Source organism: Nycticebus coucang, chromosome 8 (assembly GCF_027406575.1).
Source record: "Nycticebus coucang isolate mNycCou1 chromosome 8, mNycCou1.pri, whole genome shotgun sequence".
Taxonomy (NCBI): Eukaryota; Metazoa; Chordata; class Mammalia; order Primates; family Lorisidae; genus Nycticebus; species Nycticebus coucang.
In genome coordinates this window covers 121,789,129-121,814,621 of record NC_069787.1, presented here as the reverse complement: position 1 = coordinate 121,814,621, position 25,493 = coordinate 121,789,129, and the positions used below count along the sequence as shown (strand labels likewise).

General features: G+C 39.2%; 1 protein-coding gene and 1 pseudogene across 6 annotated transcripts in view; one reads left to right on the top strand and one right to left on the bottom strand.

Moving 5' to 3' along the window:
• Window positions 1-25,493, bottom strand: part of MME (membrane metalloendopeptidase) — a 100,491-nt gene that overhangs the window by 15,497 nt on the left and 59,501 nt on the right. For all 6 annotated transcript variants that reach the window (XM_053599749.1, XM_053599750.1, XM_053599753.1 and 3 more), the window contains 2 exons: window positions 16,618-16,676; window positions 975-1,094 (listed from right to left, as the gene is read on the bottom strand). In XM_053599749.1, the coding sequence (XP_053455724.1) occupies window positions 975-1,094; window positions 16,618-16,676 (179 nt within the window). The remainder of the gene's footprint in view (window positions 1-974; window positions 1,095-16,617; window positions 16,677-25,493) is intronic.
• LOC128592364 (60S ribosomal protein L7a-like) lies at window positions 17,251-18,019 on the top strand (annotated as a pseudogene).

Genomic DNA, 25,493 nt, shown 5'->3' with positions numbered 1-25,493 from the left:
GTGTTAGTATTTACCAGTTAAGACTGTTGCATAGGTTAACCAGTTAATAGACTCTTAATCTTTTACAAAAGTACCCCCTCCCTGTCTCTTTTTCCCAGCTCTCTAAAGTTGGGTCTAGTTAAGGCTTATTTATTTTCATGCTACTGTTCTCTTTTAACTTTCCTTTCACTTCTTCAGTAATGTCATTGATAGCTTTAACTATCACTTCTTCACATATTCCATCTCCTTACTTCTATTCCTCTTAGGAATTCTGCTTTCACTGAAATGATAAATCTATTTCTAGGGAATATATATATGTATCTACTGTTGCAAGGGCCTGAACTATGCAGGTGTCCTCAAACTTTTTAAACAGGGCCAGTTCACTGTCCCTCAGACCGTTGGAGGGCCGGATTATAGTTTAAAAAAAAAAACAAAACTATGAACAAATTCCTATGCACACTGCACATATCTTATTTTGAAGTAAAAAACAAAATGGGAACAAATACAATTCACACTGCTTCATGTGGCCTGTGGGCTGCAGTTTGAGGACGCCTGATGTAGTAGGTATAAGATGTCGAATAGCCAAAAAAGTCCATAATCACTTAGCACTTAAACTTGAGAGTCTCATGGGAACTTAGACTGGCAATACTTTCTGATTTTATATCTAATTCTAAGAGATGGACATGGACCCTGTCCTTTGAGAGTCTGGCAAGGTCAGTGGTATGCACTCAGAAAATAAAACCAAGCATTATTACTGGTGGTGACAAATATCACAGTGTTTTCTTAATATAAATATTTGCTTTACTCTGCCAGAGTGTAAAGCACCTACTGCTTACCTCCATATTAGAATGTTTTGATCTTTTAAAGCAACAGTTTAAAGAGGAAACTGAAAGAATGGTACACAGATAAATACACGTGGTATGATACATTATAGTAACTCAATCAAATTTATGACGATATATCTCAGCCAATGGCGAATGTCACTCATGCTTTACCATTGTCATCGAAGCCATGGGTGATTTCATGTCCTATGACCATGCCGATGCCCCCAAAGTTCAATGAGTTGGACTGCTGGGCACTAAAGAAGGGGGGCTGCAGAATGCCAGCTGGGAAGACTAGAAGGAGAGAGGATGGTTAGAGAGGATGTGTGGCGTTATTCTACCACAGCAGGCTTGGAGTCAATGTCACGCTTGCTGTGTCCAGCATGTTGGATTCACAACGTCCTTCTGTGATAGAAACAAACGCAGGTCTTTAATTACTGATTATGACAAAGAGTCCATACTGGAGGGGCACCATAATCAATGATTTAGAACCCCAATCCACTCTCTTTTAAGATTTTCTGCTGTAAAGTGCTTAGAGCAAAGGAAAATTACAATCTTCATTCAGGTGGCCCTTTCCCCCTTAGAAATATGTAGAAGAAATAGTTACTACATATTTGAAATACTCCATATTGAAAGTAATACTTTCAAAGTTATTTCTAAAATTTCGTCCATCTACAATAGCATCTTAAATAAACAGTGTCACTCAACCGAAGATGTCCCTCAGTCACATAACCATCCTTTACTTCATCATGGTGCCTATGACGACCTTATGTTCTTCTTATTTGTTTATGGCTAGAGTTTTTGCTTTTTCTGTCTGTCCCATCTGACCCTAGCTTCTCAAATATTAGCCCTTTAAGAGCAGAGATTTGTGAGTCTCTATATACATTTGTTTGGTTTTTGTTCCATTTATTTTTATCGTTTATTAGCTTCAATGCCTAAAACTAGAACCACTGGAAACATCATCTGCACTGTGTGAATAAACGAAGTTTTCACACGTCCACTCTGACACTCTGCAGTAACCTGCTAACTTTCTCCATTTATGGGGGGCTCACAAACACTTTACTTTTAGTGAGCCAAACATCAAACTGATTTTCCCTCTAAGCCATAACTCTTGATTTTATTACTTCTGCTAATGGCACTCATAGGATCTCAGTCACCCGTAATTGTAAATGTTTCTATTTATCTTAGCTGCCCTCTTTCTTTTTCTTTTCTTTGCAGTTTTTGGCCGGGGCTGGGTTTGAACCCGCCACCTCCGGCATATGGGGCCAGCGCCCTACTCCTTTGAGCCACAGCCCAGCCCTCTTTCTTTTACAAAGCCTTTTCCAGTCTGCTTAGGGCAAGAGCAGGTGATGCACCCGTCTCCAGTGTTTATTGCTCCTCTCAGCATTACTGGCACTATCCTGCTCCGTCCTCTCATTCTTTGTCTTAAGAATTAATTTCCTAATGTGCCTCCAAATTTCCTGTCTCAGCCAACTATCTAGAATCTATCTTTAATCTAATCTGGCATCTGAATCTATCCTGCAACCAGCAGCAACTCTGGTCATTATTACTTTCCTGCTAAAAGTCTTGGGGAGGTTTCTAATTGGTCTCTGCCTAAACACAACATCTTCCTCGCCTTTGTCTCGGTGGTCCTCCCTTCTTCCCCACCTCCCTCAGGGCCTGTTCTGTTACCCTCTTACAATACATACATACAAGATAAGGCCATATTTTGTCTTCTCTTGGAGTACATGTCATCTGTTTGATATAATTTTAGGTCATATTGTTTAGAGGTAGTTAATCTTTGATCTTAGAAAGCAATTACAATTAATGCTCCTACTTTAACGATTTTATCTTTCATGTTTTAAAACGCTAGTATCCACTGAGGAACTGAGGCATTATGGTCTGAAACAAACAAAATCTTTAGTACCGACACCTGTTAATGTGCAAAGCCGTGGGCCTTGACACTGAGACATTTGAGATCTACTTAAATTAAGTGCTGTTTCTTTGTCTTTCAGGTGGGCTGAATGTGTCATAACCTTACATGAGTTCCAGGGACAAATATTGGATATTTACAGAAAAGACTTTAAAAATACTCTGAGCAATTTCATTGCTCTCAGACATTTAAAAACATTGGAAAGTTGCCTTGACAGTCAAATGACAAAGTAATAAAAAAATGCCTTTGTTCTTGATGAATTTGATGCAAGTTATACCTCACGTGTAGCTGCCTGAGCTAAACAGTGCCAAGAAAATTATTTTTAGCTTAAAGTATAAAAATTGTGCACAGTACTTTATTAACTTAACGTGAATGCTATCTCCCACACTATGTACTTAGATTAAAATTTACCCATTATATAAAATGCTCTTATGAAATGTGCTACCAAGACTAAACATGAACTATAAAGATCTTGCTGCTTTAATTATACCCTGATATGCCATTCTTCAGACAAGTGATAAGATTTTTATGGCTCATATTAAAGACTAGTCTTTAAGTTCTGTGTTGCTAATTACGGTCTCCCTGTTCACTTCGTCAGCTAATCTTGCCAAGGAGGATTTTCTCTATTAGCCCTCTTGCTGCCCCTTGTAGACTTCACAACTGTTGTTTATAACCCACTGCTTGGTTCTACATTTTTCGCATTCGTGGTTGTCAACAAGTTAGTTAATGAAATTGGTCAGTGGTCCGTGAAACAAAAGATTATCTCTCCTCTCCCTCCTTCTCTGGTTCCCACCCCCTCCCACGTCACCCCAGCAACATTCCTAAGTTACTCCTTTAAGGGTGGGAGCAATTTGATTTTAGAATATTTCAGACAAAGCTCACGTTTGCAATCAGGTAAAATTTTGGGGGCGGAAAATAATTAAACATTCTTTTTACAATTAAATGGAGTAGCAACATGTTTGGAAACATTTACTCAATTTTCAAGTCTGAAAATAGTACTCCTAGGAATGAAAATGACACTTCAGAAAATTTAATCATCTTAAGGTATTTATAGACCACACAGACTGAATATACTAAATAGCTTATAGATTCCTGAAATTAAAAAATATTCATTTAGAAGATTCCTACTGAAATTTTAATGAAAAAAGGAGAACAGCAGTAGCAAGACTAACCATCTGACTTGATCATTTCTTAGGACAGGAGTTTAAGGTTTAATGAGATGATTGAACAGTGCCTAGAACTTGCAGAGAAACATTTGGGAACCATTTTTAATGGCATGGCATGGGAGGCATCTAGAGTTCCATGAAGCAGCTGTGTCAAGAGGAGGACTGAATTAAACACTTTCAGTATGCCTTTTTTCTTGGAAATTGACTTTTTTTGTTGATGTGAAGTGGTGAGGGTACAACAAATTCAAGTGTAGCCTCTAAATTAAATTCAAGTGTGAATTCTGATAAAACATGGTAGGAACTGAATTAAAAAGTAGAAATTATTGATATAAGTAACTCCCTATATGATAGTATAGTAGAATAAGTTTTTCTTTTTTTTTTTTTTTTTTTTTTATTGTTGGGGATTCATTGAGGGTACAATAAGCCAGTTACACTGATTGCAATTGTTAGGTAAAGTCCCTCTTGCAATCATGTCTTGCCCCCATAAAATGTGACACACACTAAGGCCCCACCCTCCTCCCTCCATCCCTCTTTCTGCTTCCCCCCCCATAACCTTAATTGTCATTAATTGTCCTCATATCAAGATTGAGTACATAGGATTCATGCTTCTCCATTTTTGTGATGCTTTACTAAGAATAATGTCTTCCACTTCCATCCAGGTTAATACGAAGGATGTAAAGTCTCCATTTTTTTTAATGGCTGAATAGTATTCCATGGTATACATATACCACAGCTTGTTAATCCATTCCTGGGTTGGTGGGCATTTAGGCTGTTTCCACATTTTGGCAATGGTAAATTGAGCTGCAATAAACAGTCTAGTACAAGTGTCCTTATGATAAAAGGATTTTTTTCCTTCTGGGTAGATGCCCAGTAATGGGATTGCAGGATCGAATGGGAGGTCTAGGTTGAGTGCTTTGAGGTTTCTCCATACTTCCTTCCAGAAAGGTTGTACTAGTTTGCAGTCCCACCAGCAGTGTAAAAGTGTTCCCTTCTCTCCACATCCACGCCAGCATCTGCAGTTTTGAGATTTTGTGATGTGGGCCATTCTCACTGGGGTTAGATGATATCTCAGGGTTGTTTTGATTTGCATTTCTCTAATATATAGAGATGATGAACATTTTTTCATGTGTTTGTTAGCCATTCGTCTGTCGTCTTTAGAGAAAGTTCTATTCATGTCTCTTGCCCATTGATATAAGGGATTGTTGGCTTTTTTCATGTGGATTAATTTGAGTTCTCTATAGATCCTGGTTATCAAGCTTTTGTCTGATTGAAAATATGCAAATATCCTTTCCCATTGTGTAGGTTGTCTCTTTGCTTTGGTTATTGTCTCCTTAGCTGTACAGAAGCTTTTCAGTTTAATGAAGTCCCATTTGTTTATTTTTGTTGTTGTTGCCATTGTCATGGCAGTCTTCTTCATGAAGTCTTCCCCCAGGCCAATATCTTCCAGTGTTTTTCCTATGCTTTCTTTGAGGATTTTTATTGTTTCATGCCTTAAATTTAAGTCCTTTATCCATCTTGAATCAATTTTTGTGAGTGGGGAAAGGTGTGGGTCCAGTTTCAGTCTTTTACATGTAGACATCCAGTTCTCCCAACACCATTTATTGAATAGGGAGTCTTTCCCCCAAGGTAAGTTCTTGTTTGGTTTATCAAAGATTAGGTGGTTGTAAGATGTTAGTTTCATTTCTTGGTGTTCAATTCGATTCCAAGTGTCTATGTCTCTGTTTTTGTGCCAGTACCATGCTGTCTTGAGCACTATGGCTTTGTAGTACAGACTAAAATCTGGTATGCTGATGCCCCCAGCTTTATTTTTGTTACTAAGAACTGCCTTAGCTATACGGGTTTTTTTCCGGTTCCATACAAAACGCAGAATCATTTTTTCCAAATCTTGAAGGTACGATGTAGGTACTTTGATAGGAATGGCATTGAATAGGTAGATTGCTTTGGGAAGTATAGACATTTTAACAATGTTGATTCTTCCCATCCATGAGCATGGTATGTTCTTCCATTTGTTAATATCCTCTGCTATTTCCTTTCTGAGGATTTCATAGTTTTCTTTATAGAGGTCCTTCACCTCCTTCGTTAGGTATATTCCTAGGTATTTCATTTTCTTTGAAACTATGGTGAAGGGAGTTGTGTCCTTAATTAGCTTCTCATCTTGACTGTTATTGGTGTATACAAAGGCTACTGACTTGTGGACATTGATTTTATATCCTGAAACATTACTGTATTTTCTGATGACTTCTAGGAGTCTTGTGGTTGACTCTTTGGGGTTCTCTAAGTATAAGATCATGTCGTCAGCAAAGAGGGAGAGTTTGACCTCCTCTGCTCCCATTTGGATTCCCTTTATTTCCTTGTCTTGCCTAATTGTATTGGCTAGAACTTCCAGCACTATGTTGAATAGTAAAGGTGACAGAGGACAACCTTGTCTGGTTCCAGTTCTAAGAGGAAAAGCTTTCAGTTTTACTCCATTCAGTAAAATATTGGCTGTGGGTTTGTCATAGATAGCTTCAATCAGTTTTAGAAATGTGCCACCTATGCCTATACTCTTCAGTGTTCTAATTAGAAAAGGATGCTGGATTTTATCAAATGCTTTTTCTGCATCTATTGAGAGGATCATGTGATCTTTATTTTTGCCTCTGTTAATATGGTGGATAACGTTTATGGACTTGCGTATGTTAAACCAGCCTTGCATCCCTGGGATGAAGCCTACTTGATCATGATGAATGACTTTTTTGATGATAAGCTGTAATCTATTGGCTAGGATTTTGTTGAGAATTTTTCCATCTATATTCATGAGTGAGATTGGTCTGAAATTCTCCTTTTTGCTTGGTATCAGGGTGATGTTTGCTTCATAGAATGTGTTGGGGAAGATTCCTTCTTCCTCAGTTTTTTGGAATAATTTCTGCAGTACAGGAATAAGCTCTTCCTTGAAGGTTTGATAGAATTCTGGAGTGAAGCCATCTGGACCAGGGCATTTTTTAGTTGGAAGCTTTTTTATTGTTTCTTTGATCTCAGTGCTTGAAATTGGTCTGTTCAGGAGGTCTATTTCTTCCTGGCTAAGTCTAGGGAGAGGGTGTGATTCCAAATATTGATCCATTTCCTTCACATTGTCAAATTTCTGGGCATAGAGTTTCTGGTAGTATTCAGAGATGATCTCTTGTATCTCTGTGGGATCAGTTGTTATTTCCCCTTTATCGTTTCTGATTGAGGTTATTAGAGATTTTACTTTTCTATTTCTAGTTAGTCTGGCCAATGGTTTATCTATTTTATTTATTTTTTCAAAAAACCAACTCCTTGTTTCATTAATTTTCTGAATGATTCTTTTGTTTTCAATTTCATTGATCTCTGATTTGATTTTGGATATTTCTTTTCTTCTACTGGGTTTAGGCTTAGATTGTTCTTCTTTTTCCAATTCCATAAGATCTCTTGTGAGATTGTTGATGTGCTCTCTTTCTGTTTTTCGAATGTAGGCATCTAAAGCGGTGAATTTTCCTCTCAAAACTGCTTTTGCAGTATCCCACAGGTTTTGGTAGCTTGTGTCTTCATTGTTGTTATGCTCAAGGAAGTTAATGATTTCCTGTTTTATTTCTTCCTTCACCCATCTGTTATTCAACAGAAGATTGTTTAATTTCCATGCCTTTGGGTGGGGTTGAGCATTTTTGTTAGAGTTGAGTTCCATCTTTAGTGCCTTATGGTCTGAAAAGATACAAGGTAAAATTTCAATTCTTTTGATTCTGTTGATATTTGTTTTGTGTCCCAGGATATGATCAATTTTGGAGAATGTTCCATGGGGTGATGAGAAGAATGTATATTCTTTATCTTTGGGGTGGAGTGTTCTATATACGTCTATCAAGCATAGTTGGTCTAGGGTCTCATTTAAATCTCTTACATCTTTGTTTAATTTCTGTTTAGAGGATCTGTCCAGCTCTGTAAGAGGTGTGTTAAAGTCCCCTGTTATGATGGTATTATCAGATATCATATTGCTCAGACTGAGTAAGGTCTGCTTCAAGAATCTGGGAGCATTTAAATTGGGTGCATAAATATTTAGAATTGAAATGTCTTCTTGTTGTGGTTTTCCCTTGACCAATATAAAGTGACCATCTTTGTCTTTTTTGACTTTAGTTGCTTTAAATCCACATGTATCTGAAAATAAGATTGCAACTCCTCTTTTCTTCTGAATTCCATTTGCCTGAAAAATTGTCTTCCAACCCTTGACTCGGAGCTTTAATTTGTCTTTTGAAGCCAGGTGTGTTTCTTGCAGACAGCAAATGGATGGCTTGTGTTTTTTAATCCAGTCAACCAATCTATGTCTCTTCAGTGGGGAATTCAAGCCATTAACATTTATTGAGATAATGGATAAGTGTGGTAGTATTCTATTCGTCTTATTTGGTGAGAGTCCATTTCTTAGTTTTATCTTTTGCATCAGTGTGGAGGTTAGGTTCTGTCCTTTGATTTCTGAGTTCTTACTTTGCTGCTGATCCATTGTGGTGGTCAGTGTGCAGAACAGGTTGAAGTATTTCCTGTAGAGCTGGTCTTGTTGTGGCGAATTTCCTCAATGTTTGTATATCCGTAAATGATTTGATTTCTCCGTCAATTTTGAAGCTTAGCTTAGCAGGGTACAGAATTCTGGGCTGAAAATTGTTCTGTTTAAGTAGATTAAAGGTAGATGACCATTGTCTTCTTGCTTGGAAAGTTTCATTAGAGAAGTCTGTGGTAACTCTGATGGATTTGCCCCTGTAGGTCAACTGGCGCTTACTCCTGGCAGCTTGCAGAATCTTTTCTTTTGTCTTGACTTTGGACAGGTTCATCACAATGTGTCTTGGAGAAGCTCGGTTAGAGTTGAGGCGACCCGGGGTCCGATATCCCTCTGAAAGCAGTGTGTCAGAATCTTTGGTGATGTTTGGGAAATTTTCTTTTATAATATTCTCTAGTATGGCTTCCATTCCTCTGGGGCATTCTTCTTCCCCTTCTGGAATTCCTATAACTCGTATGTTGGAACGCTTCATAAAGTCCCATAATTCTGACAGTGAACGTTCTGCTTTCTCTCTCTTCTTTTCTGCCTCTTTTACTGTCTGAGTTATCTCAAGAACTTTGTCTTCTACCTCTGAAATTCTTTCTTCTGCATGGTCTAACCTGTTGCTGATACTTTCCATTGCATCTTTAAGTTCCCTAATTGACTGTTTCAGTTCCTTCAGGTCTGCTATATCCTTTTTATATTCTTCATATCGTTCATCTCTTATTTGATTCTGTTTTTGGATTTCCTTTTGGTTATTTTCCACTTTATTAGCAATTTCCTTCATTGTTTCCATCATTTCTTTCATTGTTTTCAACATGTGTATTCTAAATTCCCTTTCTGTCATTCCTAACATTTCTATACTGGTGGAATCATCTGCAGTAGCTACCTCATGGTCCCTTGGTGGGGTTGTTCTAGACTGGTTCTTCATGTTGCCTGGAGTTTTCTGCTGATTCTTCCTCATGAGTGATTTCTTTTATCTGTTTGCTTGCCCTAATTTTCCTTTCACTTCCTCTTGCTCTTTAAGTTCTTGTGCCTGTGGACTAAAGGTTACAGGACCAGAAGGGTGAGAAGGTTGAAGAGCAAAAAAAAAGGGGATGAAAGAAAGGAGGACCGAGTGATAAGAAAAAAAGAAAGATAGAGAAAGGAGAGGGGGTGGGTATAAGGAATATTGACAAAAAGAAGAGAGGCACAGAAAGAGGGAGACAGGGCAATATAGGTGTACAGTAGGGTACTTTGACACAACCTTAAAAAACCCCACCTTCTGGGGGTGCCCAGTTGCGTGGTTCCCTTGAGGTCAGCAGCTCTTTGCTAACCTGATCAGACACAGTACCCCACCTCCACCAAGTAGAGAGGAAAGACAAAAATGCTATAAATCAAACCAAAAGAAGCAAACAGAAAACTTTACAGGGATAAAATTGGGTGAAAAACCAAATTATATCGGTAGAAACACTAGCAAAAATGAAGTTGAAGTTATTAAAAAAAGCAGCAATGGGAAATTATAATTAAACTAGGAAAATTGAGAAAGAGAAAGGGATCTGTGTGGAAAAGATTGAAATTAAAAAAACAAAAGAATATCAGCAACGTCAAAATAAACAAACAAAAAAAACAACCAAGCAAAAAAAGAAAGAAAAAAATACACAACCAAAAACAAAGCAGTTTGTATATGTTATTGAATATTGTCTGGGCAACACGTGGTCTTCTGGGGTATGAGATGTTAGTCACAGTTCAGATACGATTGGAGGCTGCTGATTACTCAAACCCCAGCAGGTAGACACCCTGAATCTCTCTTCAGCCTACTTAAAAGGCACTTCGAACTTGTAAACTTGTTGAGCAGAAGCTTTCCCAGCTTTCTTGCTGGAATCGCTGCTGAAGTGGCTATCCACTTACTCAGTGTGCCAAAACCGGTCTCACTCTGCCCCTGAGGGTTAGGGCTGCAAGGCGGCTCAGACCCCACCCTTAGGCTACTTGGTTGCTGGGTTACCAGCTCCCACCCGTTTCTAGCTCTGCGACCCTGAGGGCGGAGCTTGCCGGGGCAGATCGCTGACAATGGATCCGTGTGACCCACCGCCAAACACTATTAGCTCCGTCTGGCTCAGCGGCTCAGACTGGGGCCCTAGACAACGGCCAAAGTTCTCGCACTCCCGCTCAGGCCTTCCCCAAGGCAGTTCAACTCAGTGCCAAGTCCAAGGACATCAAAACAGTTCACAGGTAAGGCCTTTCTGGTTTGCAGTCTCGCTGCTACTGAACTTACAGTTGTGGGCGGGTTTAGACGGATTGAACACACGCGACCACTTGCCGGTTTTCCACGGATTTAGTCCTCCTCTTGGGGTCCAGAAGTCTCTCGCTGACTCCCTGTATCCTCATAGGAGTGATGATAGGCAGTTCCCACCAGCCAGAGACGCCTGGAGTCCTATCTCCCCAGACTCACGGTGCCCAGATGCAAGGAAGCTGTTACTCGGCTGCCATCTTGCTCCGCCTCCAAGTTTTTCTTTTTTTGAGATAGAGTTTCTCTTTGTCACCCTCAGGAGAGTGCCATGGAGTCATAGCTCACAGCAACCTCAAACTCTTGGGTTCAAGGGATCCTCTTGCCTCAGTCTCCCGAGTAGCCGGACTATAGGCTCCCCCCATTATGCCAGCTGTTTTTAGAGATGGGGTATTGCTCTTGGTTAGGCTGGTCTTGAACTCCTGACTTCAAGCAATTCACTCACCTTGGCCTCCCAGAACGCTGGGATTACAGGTGTGAGCCACTACACCTGGCAAATAAGTTATTTTTTAACATAAAAACATAAAATGACCAATCCCAGGAAAAATTACACACAATCTATTTTGAGGTATTTGTATGTCTATGTGAGGAATGTCACTTACATGGTATGTGTTATTCTGTGCCAACTCTATTGCTATAATGAGCATCATACCAAATCTATTGAGACAGTGTTGCAGAAAATATGCAGAAGATAACATTGCATAGATATATATGCATGCATATGTGTATTTATACATACATACACACATTTTTATTAAGGAGAAAGATGCAGATCTGAATCTTCAATTATTTTTAGTTCATATAATCCCTCGCCCCCCCCCCCAGTTTGAAGGTCTAAATGAATTGTCAAAGTGAGAAAGTGCATATTTCAAAGATTTCCCTTCTTACATGACACTTTCCCCTGCTGTTTTTAGCAGACAAGCATATCAAAAGAGCTTAACAAGTTTTCTTATTTTATATTTGCATCAGATGCATTTATCATAAGAATTGTTAAAAAGGGCTTTCCTACTTTTTTTTTTATTGTTGGGGATTCATTGAGAGCATAAGAAACCAGGTTACAGTGATTGCATTTATTAGGTAAAAGTATATTTTAAAAATGGGGGCTTGGCATGGTGGTTCACGCCTGTAATCCCAGAACTTTGGGAGGGTGAGTCAGGAGGATGGCTTGAGTCCAGGAGTTCAAAGCCAGCCTGGGCAACACAGAGAGACTTCATCTCTATAAAAAATTTAAAAATTAGCCAGGCATGGTGGTGCATGCTTGTGGTCCCAGCTACTCAGGAGGCTGAGCCAGGCAGATCATTTGAGCCAGAGTTCAAGGCTGTACTCCAGGCTGGGAGACAGAGCTAGACTCTGTCTCTGAAAAAATGCTTCTTAAAGTCAACTCTTGATTATTCAGAGGATAATTATCTATTTTGTGAAATGTTGGGCCACTTTTATCTTCTTTTTCCTATTGCTATGTGCTTGTTTGATTCCTGACCATCGAACACAAAACGAGAACATTTCCAGCTCTTTTTTGATTAGAAATCTCTGAAGTAGACCAATTTTGAGCTACCTCCATAGACTTGGCTAATTGAGAGTCAAAACAGGTCCCATCTTGACACAGGCTGTCTGGGCCTGCCCTAGAGAAGGGCTAAAGGGCTGAACTTCCCAAAGTCATCGTACTAAAGATGTAGCAGCACCAGGACGGACAGGATCCAGGGTCCTTCCTGAGCTGGAGTGAAAGTTGAAGCTACATTCTTTGGTCTGCCCTAATGCACAGCTAAGGTTCTGGATGGCTTCACTGTGCCTTGAGACCACATTGAAAATTAACTATTCTGTTTGAGTCTATTGAATATTAAAAAGAGGTTTTCAAAGTGAACATCCAGAAACACATTTCTAAGTAAACCTATGAATGGTTTTAGGAATACATTACAAAGGATTGACTATGTGGGTTCCAAGGAGTTGATCATTAATCGGGCTCTGGTCTAAGTTTAGGCAATCATTTCCATAGTGAGAAAACAAATTAGCTTAGACTTTGAGCTAACTGATTTTAACCTGGGTTCACAGGTCTCATTTATTATCTATATGATATATAAAGACAATCTCTTTTGAACTCATTTACGTGTCATATACCAAATTCTAGACAGATTAAAATTTTACTACAAAACATAGAAACCATAAAAATATTAGAAGATGTATATAACTTCTTCATCTACCTTTTTTTTGACTTTCAGCTTAAAAGCAATAGAGAAATGTATAACATAACTTTAACATAAAAGGGTATAATTTCTTTTCAGATTTGTTTATTGATCAATGATAAATATTTTGAAGGATTTTTTTTATAATTTCTAATTGGTAATAAAGTTCAAAGCAAATGAGGTTAACAATAGACTCTGAGATATAAGAAGAGGAGTTTAGAATAACGGTGAGGTTATTTTCTTTTTTTCTTGTTTTTTAAGAGACAGGGTCTCACTCTGTCACCTAGGCACCTAGGAAGTAAGTGGCAAAATCTTAGCTCACTGCAGCATCAAACTCTTGGGCTCAAGTGGCCATCCTGTCTCAGCCTCCCAAGTAGTTAGGCCTCTAGGCACGCATCACTGTCAGGGCCCGGGACTGGCCAGGTCTCGGCCTGGCTTAACTAGGTTCCGGACACGGACTGCTAAGCTACCTTGCTCAGGAACAATTTCTCTCAGGTGCCTGAGGGCTATCTACTTTAGCTGGAGAGAAAGAAACAGAGAGGTGCCTTAGAGACAGTAAATAAAGCAGTCTTAGAATAGATAGATCTTAGTCTTTAGTAGAGCTTGGTAATCTTCAGCAGAGAAACGCTGTGCTGGTATTCTGCAGGCAGGAGAGGAGTCACAGTCAGAGTAAGCAGGTCCATGATACAATGTGCATGCTCCTGACTGCCTTCTCCTCCACCCTAATGTAAGGTTGATCTTGTGCCTCTCAACACCACAGCTGTAGAGACTGCCAATTCACCACTGCTCTCATCTCACGAGCTCTACTATTTATTTACATTTCTGGCGGTACTGAGTCAGTTGGGTACCTTTCTAATGCTAGTAACCCTCTAAAAAAACTGGGTCCATTTATGAGATAAGTGAGATAAAGTCTAAAGATGTCCAGGCCTTCGAGGAAGAGAAAAGTATGTATCTTGGTCATATTAAGTCATTCAATTATTCATTACATATGATAATTCATGCATGTATTAATTTTATGTATATGTGTCTGTGATATTAGTATTGGTGGACATATCTATTCTTTTTTATTCCTAAATGGTTAGGTAAAGATAATTGCATATGGTTCACCTTAATATAATAGAGTTTTCAACTTTCTAAACCCCTTGGAGTCTTCCAGAATAAAGATAACGTAGAGAACCAGCAGGCAGAATTGCCAGGAGAATTGGATCTGTGAAAAATGGACTTTGGGAATCTTAAGCCACTTTAATATTCTGATGCTTAGTAAGTCTGAAAGTCAACATAATGTTACATAGACATATTTAAGGGACTTTTAAGAAGCACTTATGAATAAGATACAAGTACTTAAAAGTAAGAAATACCATTTTAGTGAGAACTAGGATTATGATAAGAGAAACAAACTACCTAGTGGGGTTTGCCATAATTTAAATTTTGAAAGCACTACAACTCAGAACTGGAACAAGACAAGGACACCACCGTCATCACTTCTACTCAACACAATGTTGGAAGTTTAAGCTAGAGCACCCAGGCAACAGAAAGATATCAACTGTATCCAAACTGGAAAGAGGAGGTCAGACTATTGTTGTTTTTACCGATGATATTATCTTATATCTAGAAAATGCCAAATAATCCTGGAATTGATAAATAAGTTCAGCAAAATATCAGGTTACAAAATCAACTTACTCAAATCAGTAGCATTTCTTGAAAACAATCAAGCTGAGAGTCAAATCAGAGACTCTCATAATAGCTACAAAGAAAATAAAATACCTAGGAATATACTTAACCAAGGAGATGAAAGATCTCTACCAGGAGAAGTACAAAACACTGAGGAAAGAATTGGCAGAGGACACAAACAAATATAAAAGCATAGCTTATTCATGGATCAGTAAAATTAACATTGTCAAAATGTCCATACTATGCAGCAAAGTGATTTATTCAGTGCAGTTCCCATCAAAATACCAATGTCATCTTCTACACATCTAGAAAAAATAATTCTATACTTCATTTAGTGTCAGAAAAAAATCCTGAATGGACACAACTATGGAGCACATTGCAAGTAAATAAAATGTTTCTAACTAGAAAAAAAAAATCCTGAATAGTCAAAGCTATCTTAAGCAAAAAGAACAAATCTGAAGGCATCACATTACCAGACTTCAAACTATTCTACAAGGCTATCATAACAAAAAAACAGCAATGTATTGGCACAAAAATGGAGACACAGACCAATGAAACAGAACTGAGTACCCAGATATAAAACCATCCACATACAGCCAAGTGATTTTTGACAAACCACACAAAAATATACATTAGGGAAAATAACCTCTATTCAATAAATGGTGCTTGGAAAACTGCATGTTAGCAGTTTGCAAAAATTAATCCAAGATGGATAAAGGATTTAAATGTAAGGCATGAAACCAATACGAATGCTAGAAGAAAATGTGCAAAAGACTCATCTATATACTGATCTAGGCAAAGATCCCAATGGCAATGACAGCAACAACAAAAATAAACATCAATAAATGGGGCTTGGTTCAATTAAAAAAGCTTCTACACAGGGGCAAAGAAATAATCAGCAGAACAAACAGACAATCTACAGAAAGGGAGAAAATATTTGCAAGGTATACATCTGATAGGGGGCCAATAACCAGAATCTACAAAGAACTCAAGCAAATCAGCAAGAAAAAAACAAGCAATCCCATTAAAATGTGGGCAAAGTACACAAACAGAAGTTTTTCTAAAAAATATAGACAAATGGTAAATAAATGTATGAAAAAATGCTTACTATCACTATTTATTAGAGCAATAGAAATTAAAACCACAATAAGATATCTCTTTATCCCCATTAGAATGGCTTTATTAATAAGCTCCAAAACCAATAGATTCCAGAGTGGATGCAGAGAGAAAGGAAAACTTGTACACTGTTGATGGTACTGTAAACTAGTACAATCTCTATGGAAAACGGTATGGAAACTCCTCAAAGAACTAAAAGTAGACCTATCATTTCATCCAGCAATCCCACTCCTGGGTATTTTCCCAAAGGAAAAGAAGTCATTTTACCAAAATGACTCCTGCACTCACATGTTTATTGCAGCACAATTCACAATTATGCAGGGGTGGAACCAACCCAAGTACCCATCAATCCATGAGTGGATTAACAAAATGTGCTATATGTGCACCGTGGGATACTACTCAGCCATAAAAAATAATGGATTAATGCCTTCTGCAACCATTTGGATGGATCTGGAAACCATTATCCTAAGTGAAGTATCAAAAGAATGGAAAAACAAGCACCATGTGTACTTGCCATTAAATCAGACCTAGATGAGCCTTTTAGGGAACTGGGCTATCTCAGGTAGTGAAACTGGAGTAATGTGCCTCAGATTATTGCCATTTAAAACTCACTGGAAATCAAGCACTGGAGAGGGGAGAAGGGGATGGGTGAAAAAAACCCTACCTAACGGGCAATGGGCACATTTATAGCCCTGACTCAAGCATTGTAAAAGCGATCCATGTAATGGAAAACATTTGTACTGCCTTAATATTTTGAAATTAAAAAACCCAAGTAAACAATAACAACAAAATATTAAATTTCCCTATTATAATTAAAAGAAGTACTTTTAATTATAAGGTGCATGAAGGTACTTACTTTCAAAAAGAATATTCAATAAATTAACAACTCATCCTCAGTAGCGCTTGTCTGAAAGTATTGTCAAATTGGTCATACAATGCACTATTGGTTAAGAACAACAGAGAAATGTTAAAGAATGATTCAGAAATACACCTTACCTATCTGATTTCTTCCTGAAGAATAAAATGCATTGACTACAGCTGCTCCGCTGATCCACCTATGAAAAACATAAGAACTCATTACAAATGCATTACCTGATTCAATCTGCTCACTACAATAAAAGCATTATTACTATTCCTAGATGACTCTTAACTTTCCCTTTGAAATATGATCAAGGAATTAAAATTAGCTCACTAGGTGAGAACTCATTTGAAAGTGTTTCTATTTCTTGAAAACACCAGCATATAGTATATTCAGGTCTGCAATTGTTATTTTATTTGCATGCATTTTTATGAAAGCACCTTGACAGTGCAAACCCCATTAAAATGTATCTTTTCAGAAATTGCAATGAGTTAAGATTAGATTGAAATGTATTTAGTTTTATGTCCCTGATACTAGGTAACTATGACAACAATTCTGTATCAGTTGACAGAATACTGAAGTACAGGTCTTTAAAACTTTAGATTCAAGTATATTTAAAACATGAGCCTTTTAGGGAATTAAGCTATCTCAGGTACTTAAATCGCAGTAATGTGCCTCTGATTATTGTCTTTTAAATCTATTTTTTTTTTTTTATATCCAACATTCTGTGCTGCTCCAGCAGCTCAAGATGAGGAGAAGAAAGATGGCCAAGGAAGGAAGCTGCGGTCCCTGCCATTATAAAGAAACAGGAGGCCAAGCAGGTGGTGAATCCCATTTGAGAAAAGGCAGAAGAACTTTGGCATTGGACAGGACATCCACCCCAAAAGGGACCTCTTCTGCTTTGTCAAATGGTCCTGCTATATCTGGTTGCAGTAGCACAAAGCTATCCTCTTCCAGCAGCTGAAAGTGCCTCCTGCGATTAACCAGTTCACCAGGACACCAAACAGCTACTCAGCTGCTGAAGCTGTCCCACAAGTACAGACAGAGAGAGAGAGAGAGCAAGAGAAGAAGCAGTGACTGTTGGCCTGGCCTGAGAAGAAAGTTTCTGCCAAAGGGGCTGTCCCCACGAAAAGGCCACCTGTCTTGCAAGCAGGGGCTAACACTGTCACCACCTTGGTGGAGAACAAGAAGGCTCAGCTGGTGCTGACTGTCCCTGGGTGGAACCTACTGAGCTGACTGTCGTCCTGCCTGCCCTGTGCCAGAAAATGGGGGGCCCTTCCTGCATCATCAAGGGGAAGGCCAGGCTGGGGCATCTGGTCCGCAGGAAGACCTACACCACTGTCACCTTCATGCCAGGTACCTCAGAAGACACAGGAGCTCTGGCTAGGCTGGGGGGAGCTATCAGGACCAATTACCACAACAGACATGGTGAGATCTATTGTCTCCAGGGACACGACGTCCTGGGTCCAAAATTAGTGGCCTCACACTGCCAAGCTGGAAATGGTGAAGGCCAAAGAACTTGACACAAAACTGGACTAAACATACACTTCAGAGTTTTCTGTACATAAAATAATAAAAATTATCCTTTGAAAAAATCCAACATTCCTAATTCAGCAAAGGTATATTTTTGTACAACTCTAAAATGAAACTTGGGTAGCTCTTCAGTAGAGCTGTTGGTTGGTCTGTGTATACCACTCTGTATAGGATCTAGAAATTTTATAAAATCTAGTCCCTGACTTCAGGAGACTCTAGTTGAAGAGGTGAGAAAGACGGATAAGCAATTATAATATAAGACCTGGACGAGAGTTAGAGGGCTGAAGGACAGGAGCCGATGTTCTCATGTCTTTCTGATCAGAAGTGATGAAGACAGCCTATCAATAATCATGTGTTACCAACTTCTGTGCAACAGGAATAGTATTCTTATCTCAAAAGACTTACAAATATCATTATACACTCACTGAAAAATGGACACTGCTCGACTTCAGATAACCTCTTAAAAGTCGGTACACATGCATACACTTAATTATATATTATCTAATGGCTTCATTGTTATTATTCTACTTTCAGAGCAAAGCATGACAGTTATTATCCTACTCACAGACTGAGCTTATAGTAATTAGTACCACGAGGTAAATCAGAACTGTTTCTAGACCCTGCTTCACTCTGGAAGCAGGGAAGCCTGGCTTACCTGGTGTAGCAGGGTCTAGAACCAGCCTTTTAGTTACAATATCAGCAACTATTGAGGGATGTTAGAGGTGAGTCCTGTTGTGATCTCTTAAAACAACTGGCTGAGGGCCACATTATATAACCATTTTCTGATAAATTCAGAGCAAGTATAAATGTTGTCTTCTCCAATAATACAATTAAGACTTTGCATAGAAAGGATTGAGGACATTTTAAAAAATCCAGTTCACATTTCTGTGAATTTTTCTTTCGGAAGAAAGTAAGTTTGGAAATGGGGAAGAATGGTTGATCAACATGTTTTTTCTTAGTTTGTTACTGCCATCGCTTTAAATGGAGAAAAACACTATAAACAGGATGGAGGGACTGGGACAGCAGTCCGACTTAATTTCATCACAGTTCCAGTCATCAATATTTTAGTACTTCTTGGAGGTTGATGATTGCAAGAATATAATTTTATGTATTTTACTTAAACTCCACTTGCTTCCCACATAATTTGTGATGACTCACAAGGAAAACATGTATTTGTAAACCCAGGGATATTAGACCACGTTTGAGAAATCAGAAACTCGATAGAACAAGTAGTTTTCATTTGTGTGACTAGGAAATGTTATAAGAGAAAATATTTATATAAACAAATATCATGATAGGGGAAAGATTACAACTATATACGTATATTCACCCAGTAAACTTAGGTTCAAATATAGTTCCAACTTGCCTGGCATAAGGGTCAAAATGAAAAATGTACTCACGCCACTCTTGAGGGAAAATATTGTTCCTTGTATAATTCGAAACAGGTGTTTTTGATGTTTGCTCAAATTTTTTATTGCAAAGAGGGCAGTAAATTTTACATGTATATCTAAACAGCTTATAGTTACTAAAATTTTAATTGCTATGAAAGTTAAACATGTTTCCAGGTCTCATTAGTTTCAGTTTCTCAGTTATGAACTTCTGATTTGCTGACAATAAATTCTGCATAGACTTTACGAGTAATTACAAATAATACTTGCAAATTGTTTTGCTTTGGACTAGTCAAAAATTTGAATAATGAAATAGAAAAAGTGCCAATTCAAATTATTTTTAAATTGTCATTATAGAGGACAGGAACTAGATACACAAAACTGGTGTTTCAGACACCAGGAGTCTCAAAAGTAGGACAGAGATGAATGAAGTGTACAGGATATTACCCATCTGTGTTTAATGCTTTTGTAAAAATAATGTCACATCAGCCAGGGAGCGGTGGCTCACACCTGTAAGCCTAGCACTCCGGGGGGCCAAAGGCACGTGGATGGCTTGAGCTTAGGAGTTCAAGACCAGTCTGAGCAAGAGCAAGACCCTATCTCTACTAAAAACAGAAAATTAGCTGGGGTTCGTGGTGGGCGTCTATGGTCCCAGCTACTCAGGAGGCTGAAACAAAGGCATTGCTTGAGCCAGGAATTTGAGGTTGCTGTGAGTTATGATGTCATGGCTCTGTAGCCTGGGGCAATAGAGTGAGACTCTGTCTAAAAAAAAAAAGAAAGAAAGAAAAATAAATAAAAAAAGAAAGAAAGAAAAATAAATAAATATCATATCTTTTGCTTTAATGCTTTTCTTTTCTTCTGTTATATTAATCTTGAGGGCTTTCAGGTTGCATTTTGATTAATGTTGTAACTTTCCAGTAGGAAGAGTTTTGCATATTAAAATGTCCACCATCACGAAAATGGGTAGCTACTTATGACCACAGAACACATAAATAAAATTAGAATTAGGGTGATTAGTACTTAGGTGTTTGCCTTTTCTTTCTGGAGATCTTTCATGATGTGTCCTCAGACCACTCTGGGCGAATTACTCTGATTCAAAAGCACGAGGCATTTTGTCCCTGACAAAAACCAGAACTTGAAGTACTGTGATTAGATCATTACATCTTAAATAAGGCAACGATAATAGCTAAAAACTGAGGGTCTGACATGTGTGGTCAGTCATGAAATATCTCACTATGTCAATGTTCAACCTAAATTAACTGAGCGAAAATGTTTTTTCAAATTAAAAGCAAAGTATAACAAAATGTATCTTTGAAGTTGGGTGCAGTCTTCCTAAACGTGGAAGCTTCCCTTTATGGAACACAGACATATGTGACTTGCAACAGCAGCACAGAGAACAGAAAAACACACCCACAGAAGAGAAAACCAAACAGCGGCGATTCTGCCCTAACACAGGGTTAGTACAGGCTACCAGGAGACACCCTGAACGCGCGTTGGCCAGACTCCCTGAGCCTCCACGCCAGGTCAGAGCTGAGACGGAGCCGGTGAAGGACCTAGTTCTTCCCTTCCTTTTCCTTCCTCCCGTGGTCTGTATGTGTACTCGTGTGCGTGTGCGAGGTAGAAAGGGACGAGTGGGAAAGCAAGAAATAAGAAACTTTTTTCTTCATTTCTTAGATGCAGTTTTGTCCAGTAAGATGATTCTTGTTTGGGGGCATTTCACAGTAAAACAAAGAAGGGCCACGGCGGGCAGCAAAGGCCTCGAAGCTGCCCTCACCACCTGGGTGGACACACAACTGAAATACACTGAGAGAGGGACCAGGCGTTCATCTTCCGTCTCTTACTATCCTGAAGCAGCTCCGTGGTGATGAAATGCAAGTGCACGGACATCGCTTCCATACTTCCATAGACGGGAAGAAAGGCAGAGGCCCACGGGCCGATTCTAGAGCCTTTCGGACATGATAGAACTACAGGATTGCAACGCACTGGAAATCAAATTTCTCTTTCACCCACTCTTGTGTAACTTTAAAATGGAAGACAACAAAATTGTTGATGTGTCATTCCTGCAAGTGTTCAATCGCTTAGTGTCTAGTAGTCTCAGAGCCGTGCCCTGGAAACTAGCAGTGCAGTACAAGTTCCCCTGCACGGAAAGAAGGAAAGGAGAATTTTCATCTTGGGATCATAATAACACTCTGCGCACCTGCCTTGGACAGACTTTGCCAACCTCCCTCCTCTGTGCCACCACGTTCACCCATTTAGATCCTGCACACCTATTTGTCTTTTGATATCCAAGTTGAACAATACAGGACTCCATTAGAAAGAAGGTTAATTATAGAAACACCAGTGAAAAGGAAAGATCAGAAGGGCAGAAGGGAATTTTTGAAAGTGAGGCTCTTCCCTCACTTCTCAGTAACATGTTCTATTTTTCTTGTGTTACTCGATGTGGGGAAACCAAGGGGGGAAATGTCATGGCTCTTATCAAAAGTTCACAAAGAGGGCCATAGAATTTTAGTGCTAGTACGAACCTTAGATAGTTTATACCGTCTAAGGCAGCCTGCTCATTTTGGAAATATGAAAACCACATGGCTTCCAAAAGGCCATAGGTAGTAACGGGTAGAACTGGAAGACAGTATCAGAGATTCACTGCAGTGGCAAAACTATTGTGGCACTTTACTGAGTGCCAACTGTACTGCCATTTTTGGTGGCCCTGGGTCTTCCCAGAGGAACCACAGAGTCACCGCGGGTGAGTGGCCAGCCTCGGGGATGCCACTTCTCTCAGGGGTTTGCTACCATTCATAGAAAAAACTGCAAGCAACCAAGGGGAGATAGAAAGACGCCACCCATTTTTGTTTTTGTGTGTATATGATCCTCTGTTCACGCCAGTGTTAATTTAAACGCTGACATACTGTTCCCAATGTTGTACTAGTAAGTAAAGGTTCAATTGTGATTTTAAGAAAATAGTTCTAGCGCTTTGTTTCTCTGTAACAGCACCACGCTAACCCTGCCTTTCATCATGCTTAGTTTCCAGTCACTTGCCTCTTGTTGAAGGCCCCGAGTGAAGGGCAACATCTTTCTCATCTCCCCATCCTCACTGTATTTAGCGCAGTGCTTTACACAGAGCAGCTCCCCAATCAATCTTTACTGAATTGGTTCCTGTCACTGTCTGTGTGTTTTTATTTTGATGTATAACAGCAGGAGAGGGACGCCAATGGAATAAGTCTTTGTCATTGACGGAGAGGACCTCCGGGGCTCAATAGTCACGATTCACACACACCAGCACCACCTGTCACAATTATATCCCAGAAAGTTCTGTCCTGAGACTCTAGCAAAGTAACACCGTGTCTAAAACCAACAAAAGGGATTCATTTTGATTTGTTCTTGTCTATTTTTTTCTTCAGAGGTTTATGTTTGGTCTATGAACTCTAAGGAAATAATTATGTTCCTAGAAGTAAATATATTAGACATATTACTAATAGATAACATATTTCCAATTGCATTATTTTTTTTGATAATATGATATGTTTGAAATTCTTTGTAAACTGGCACTAAGTACTTAGAACACACAATGATTGAGATAATTTTGGGAACACATACTAGGCACTCAGAAACCATGACCAAGAGCTTTGGTCTTGGTTCTAGCGGCTCACACAGGCAGAAGGAAGGCTTCCTAGCAAAATGATTCACTTGGGCATATCATATGCAGACCTTTTGATTTCCACCAGTTTTTGAATTTGTTAGAGATGCCGTGGAACATCTTCACCAATCATGATGGTGAAATGCTTGGATGTGACAATTTTTATCTTAGCAGCTGAGTTAGCTTTATCAGCATGGTTAATTTTAACTTATTGGTGAATTTAACTTATTCACCTCATAAACATTTATGAAGGCTCTACATTCTGTTCATCAGAGTTCAAGCTCTGCTGACACAAATGTGTTTCTGCTTTCAGCATGGGCTAACACACCTCGCTGCAGTAAAATGCTCTGGTGTTTTGACTAGAGGTATGAGGGACAGAGCAGGCACAGGGTGAAGGCAAACATGCAGGGGGCTGCTGTGAGAAAAGGAGTCACTAAGCTCAAAACACGTGCAGGTTTGTGGGAGTCTAGGACACCAGGTTGCCGGCCCCAGCCTATCTAACTGCCTGGATGCAGACCACTGCGCTATCTTGCTTGGGATCAACTCCCCGTGGGTGCTGGAGGGCAATTCGTCTCAGCAGGAGAGAGAGAGAAACAGTCTTAGTAGAAGAGTACCAAACAGGCGGAGCAAAAGGGAGTGAGCGAGCCTGTGAGAGAATGAATGAATCCAGACTAAGCTCTCCTGCAGCTACTTATAGAAGTGATCCCGTGGCTATTTGCACCACAGATATGGAGACTGCCAAGCACTGATGCGTTAAGGAGAGCCAAATCCCTTCCCTGTGCCCTTATCACTGAGGTGTTAGTGAGCTGTTATATCACAGGTGTTTCTTATAGTTACAGAGCATTTATAGCTTAACTCTCACTTCTCCTTCCCTTGAATCATCTGGTCTCCTACACAGGTTTCTGTTAGATGAACAAAGTCATACGGAGTGGTCCAAGGCATGAAATGAAGACGGGGGGAAGGAGTGATTTGGAAAAATTTATATGGCTTGTGCTTTGGGCACAGGTCGGAGGGAAGGTGAAGCTAAAGGAATTCTGGAATGCTAATGGGAGTGATGGAGAGCCAGGGACCTCTGTGCAAAGAGGTCATGCCTCACAAGAACTCCCATGGAACACACTGAAGGGTTTTCATCGGGAAAAGACGTGACTCAATTTATCGTCTTCCAAAACTCTCTAGGGCAGTAAGTATGGGAGAACTAAGTGAAGATGTGTAACATGATTGGTGATAAAAATTAGGAAACAAATAGAAATAACTCTGGTGAACAAGGAGAAGTGTCTGAAGGAAGTGATGATAAGGATGTTGAGGTAAAATTCCCCTCAATCCTGAATGATATCTGAATAGCAGCTGGTAGGTGAAGAACTTTATTTTGTACAGGGAGATTGAAGTTAGGTGTCACAGTAGATGCCAGGATGACAGAAAGGGATCCCTCTAGGATGTTTTGAGTCCCTGGTTTCCATCTTGGGAGCCAAAAGATGGAGGTTGTTAGAAATGGGCAGATATGGGGATCTGGAATCATTAATTTTGCCTAAATAGCAAACGCTGTGCTTGTGGGGTCAACGAGACATCTTCATGGAGCTGTTTCATAAGCAGCTGGACATTTGTGTCTGGAGCTCAGCAAATGGAACGGAGTCAGACCCAAATATTTAGCTGTCACAACAACGGTAAAAGGTATCAGCTCCATGTGTTTGCTTAATGAGAGCACGGGAGCAGGTAAAGAAAATGTCTACAAGTTTGCTATTTGGCTAATTCAATTTATTAAGAGTAATTGTTGCCTTAAAAATGGAATGTGTTATGATTTCTCTAAAGTACCCTGCAATATAACAGTCATTGCTTATGTTTTGTTTCTGTTCCCCCAGTTTTAGGTCTGCACATATATTTCTCCTGCAAGACCCTGGGTGCAAGGAGCTTGAGCATCTGAAAATAAAATCTTCAGAGGTGTAACTACAGGAGGCCATGTGACTAAAGTACCGTGTGACAAAGAAGAGATTGTCTGAACATACACACTGAAAACTTAAACTTGGTGCTATGTAAAAAAGGAATGAATATCAGGTAGTAACTTTATTGCTATTAAGCAGATCCAAAATAAATCAGAAACTTTCCCTGTAAGAACTCTTAATAAAATAAAAGGAACTTTTATTATGTTTGTATCCGATAGGGCTCAGTCCTAATGATTTGATGCAATTACTGTCAAGAACATTTAAAAAAAAAAAGAACATTTCTGATTATTCTGGAAGACAAACATACATTTCAAGTCTAAACTGCCAAATAAAGGCATCACCTTGAAAAAGATTCCACAAAATTAAATACGAACAAGATGGATACGATAGGAAAAGAAAATAACAGCAACTCAGGGACCTCACTTAGGAAGTGGGATTTTAAAGGAATATCAGTGTCTGAGTCCTGGACAGAAAGTAACTACATGACAATCTGGAGTGATACCTGGGGGATCAGTATTTTTTTT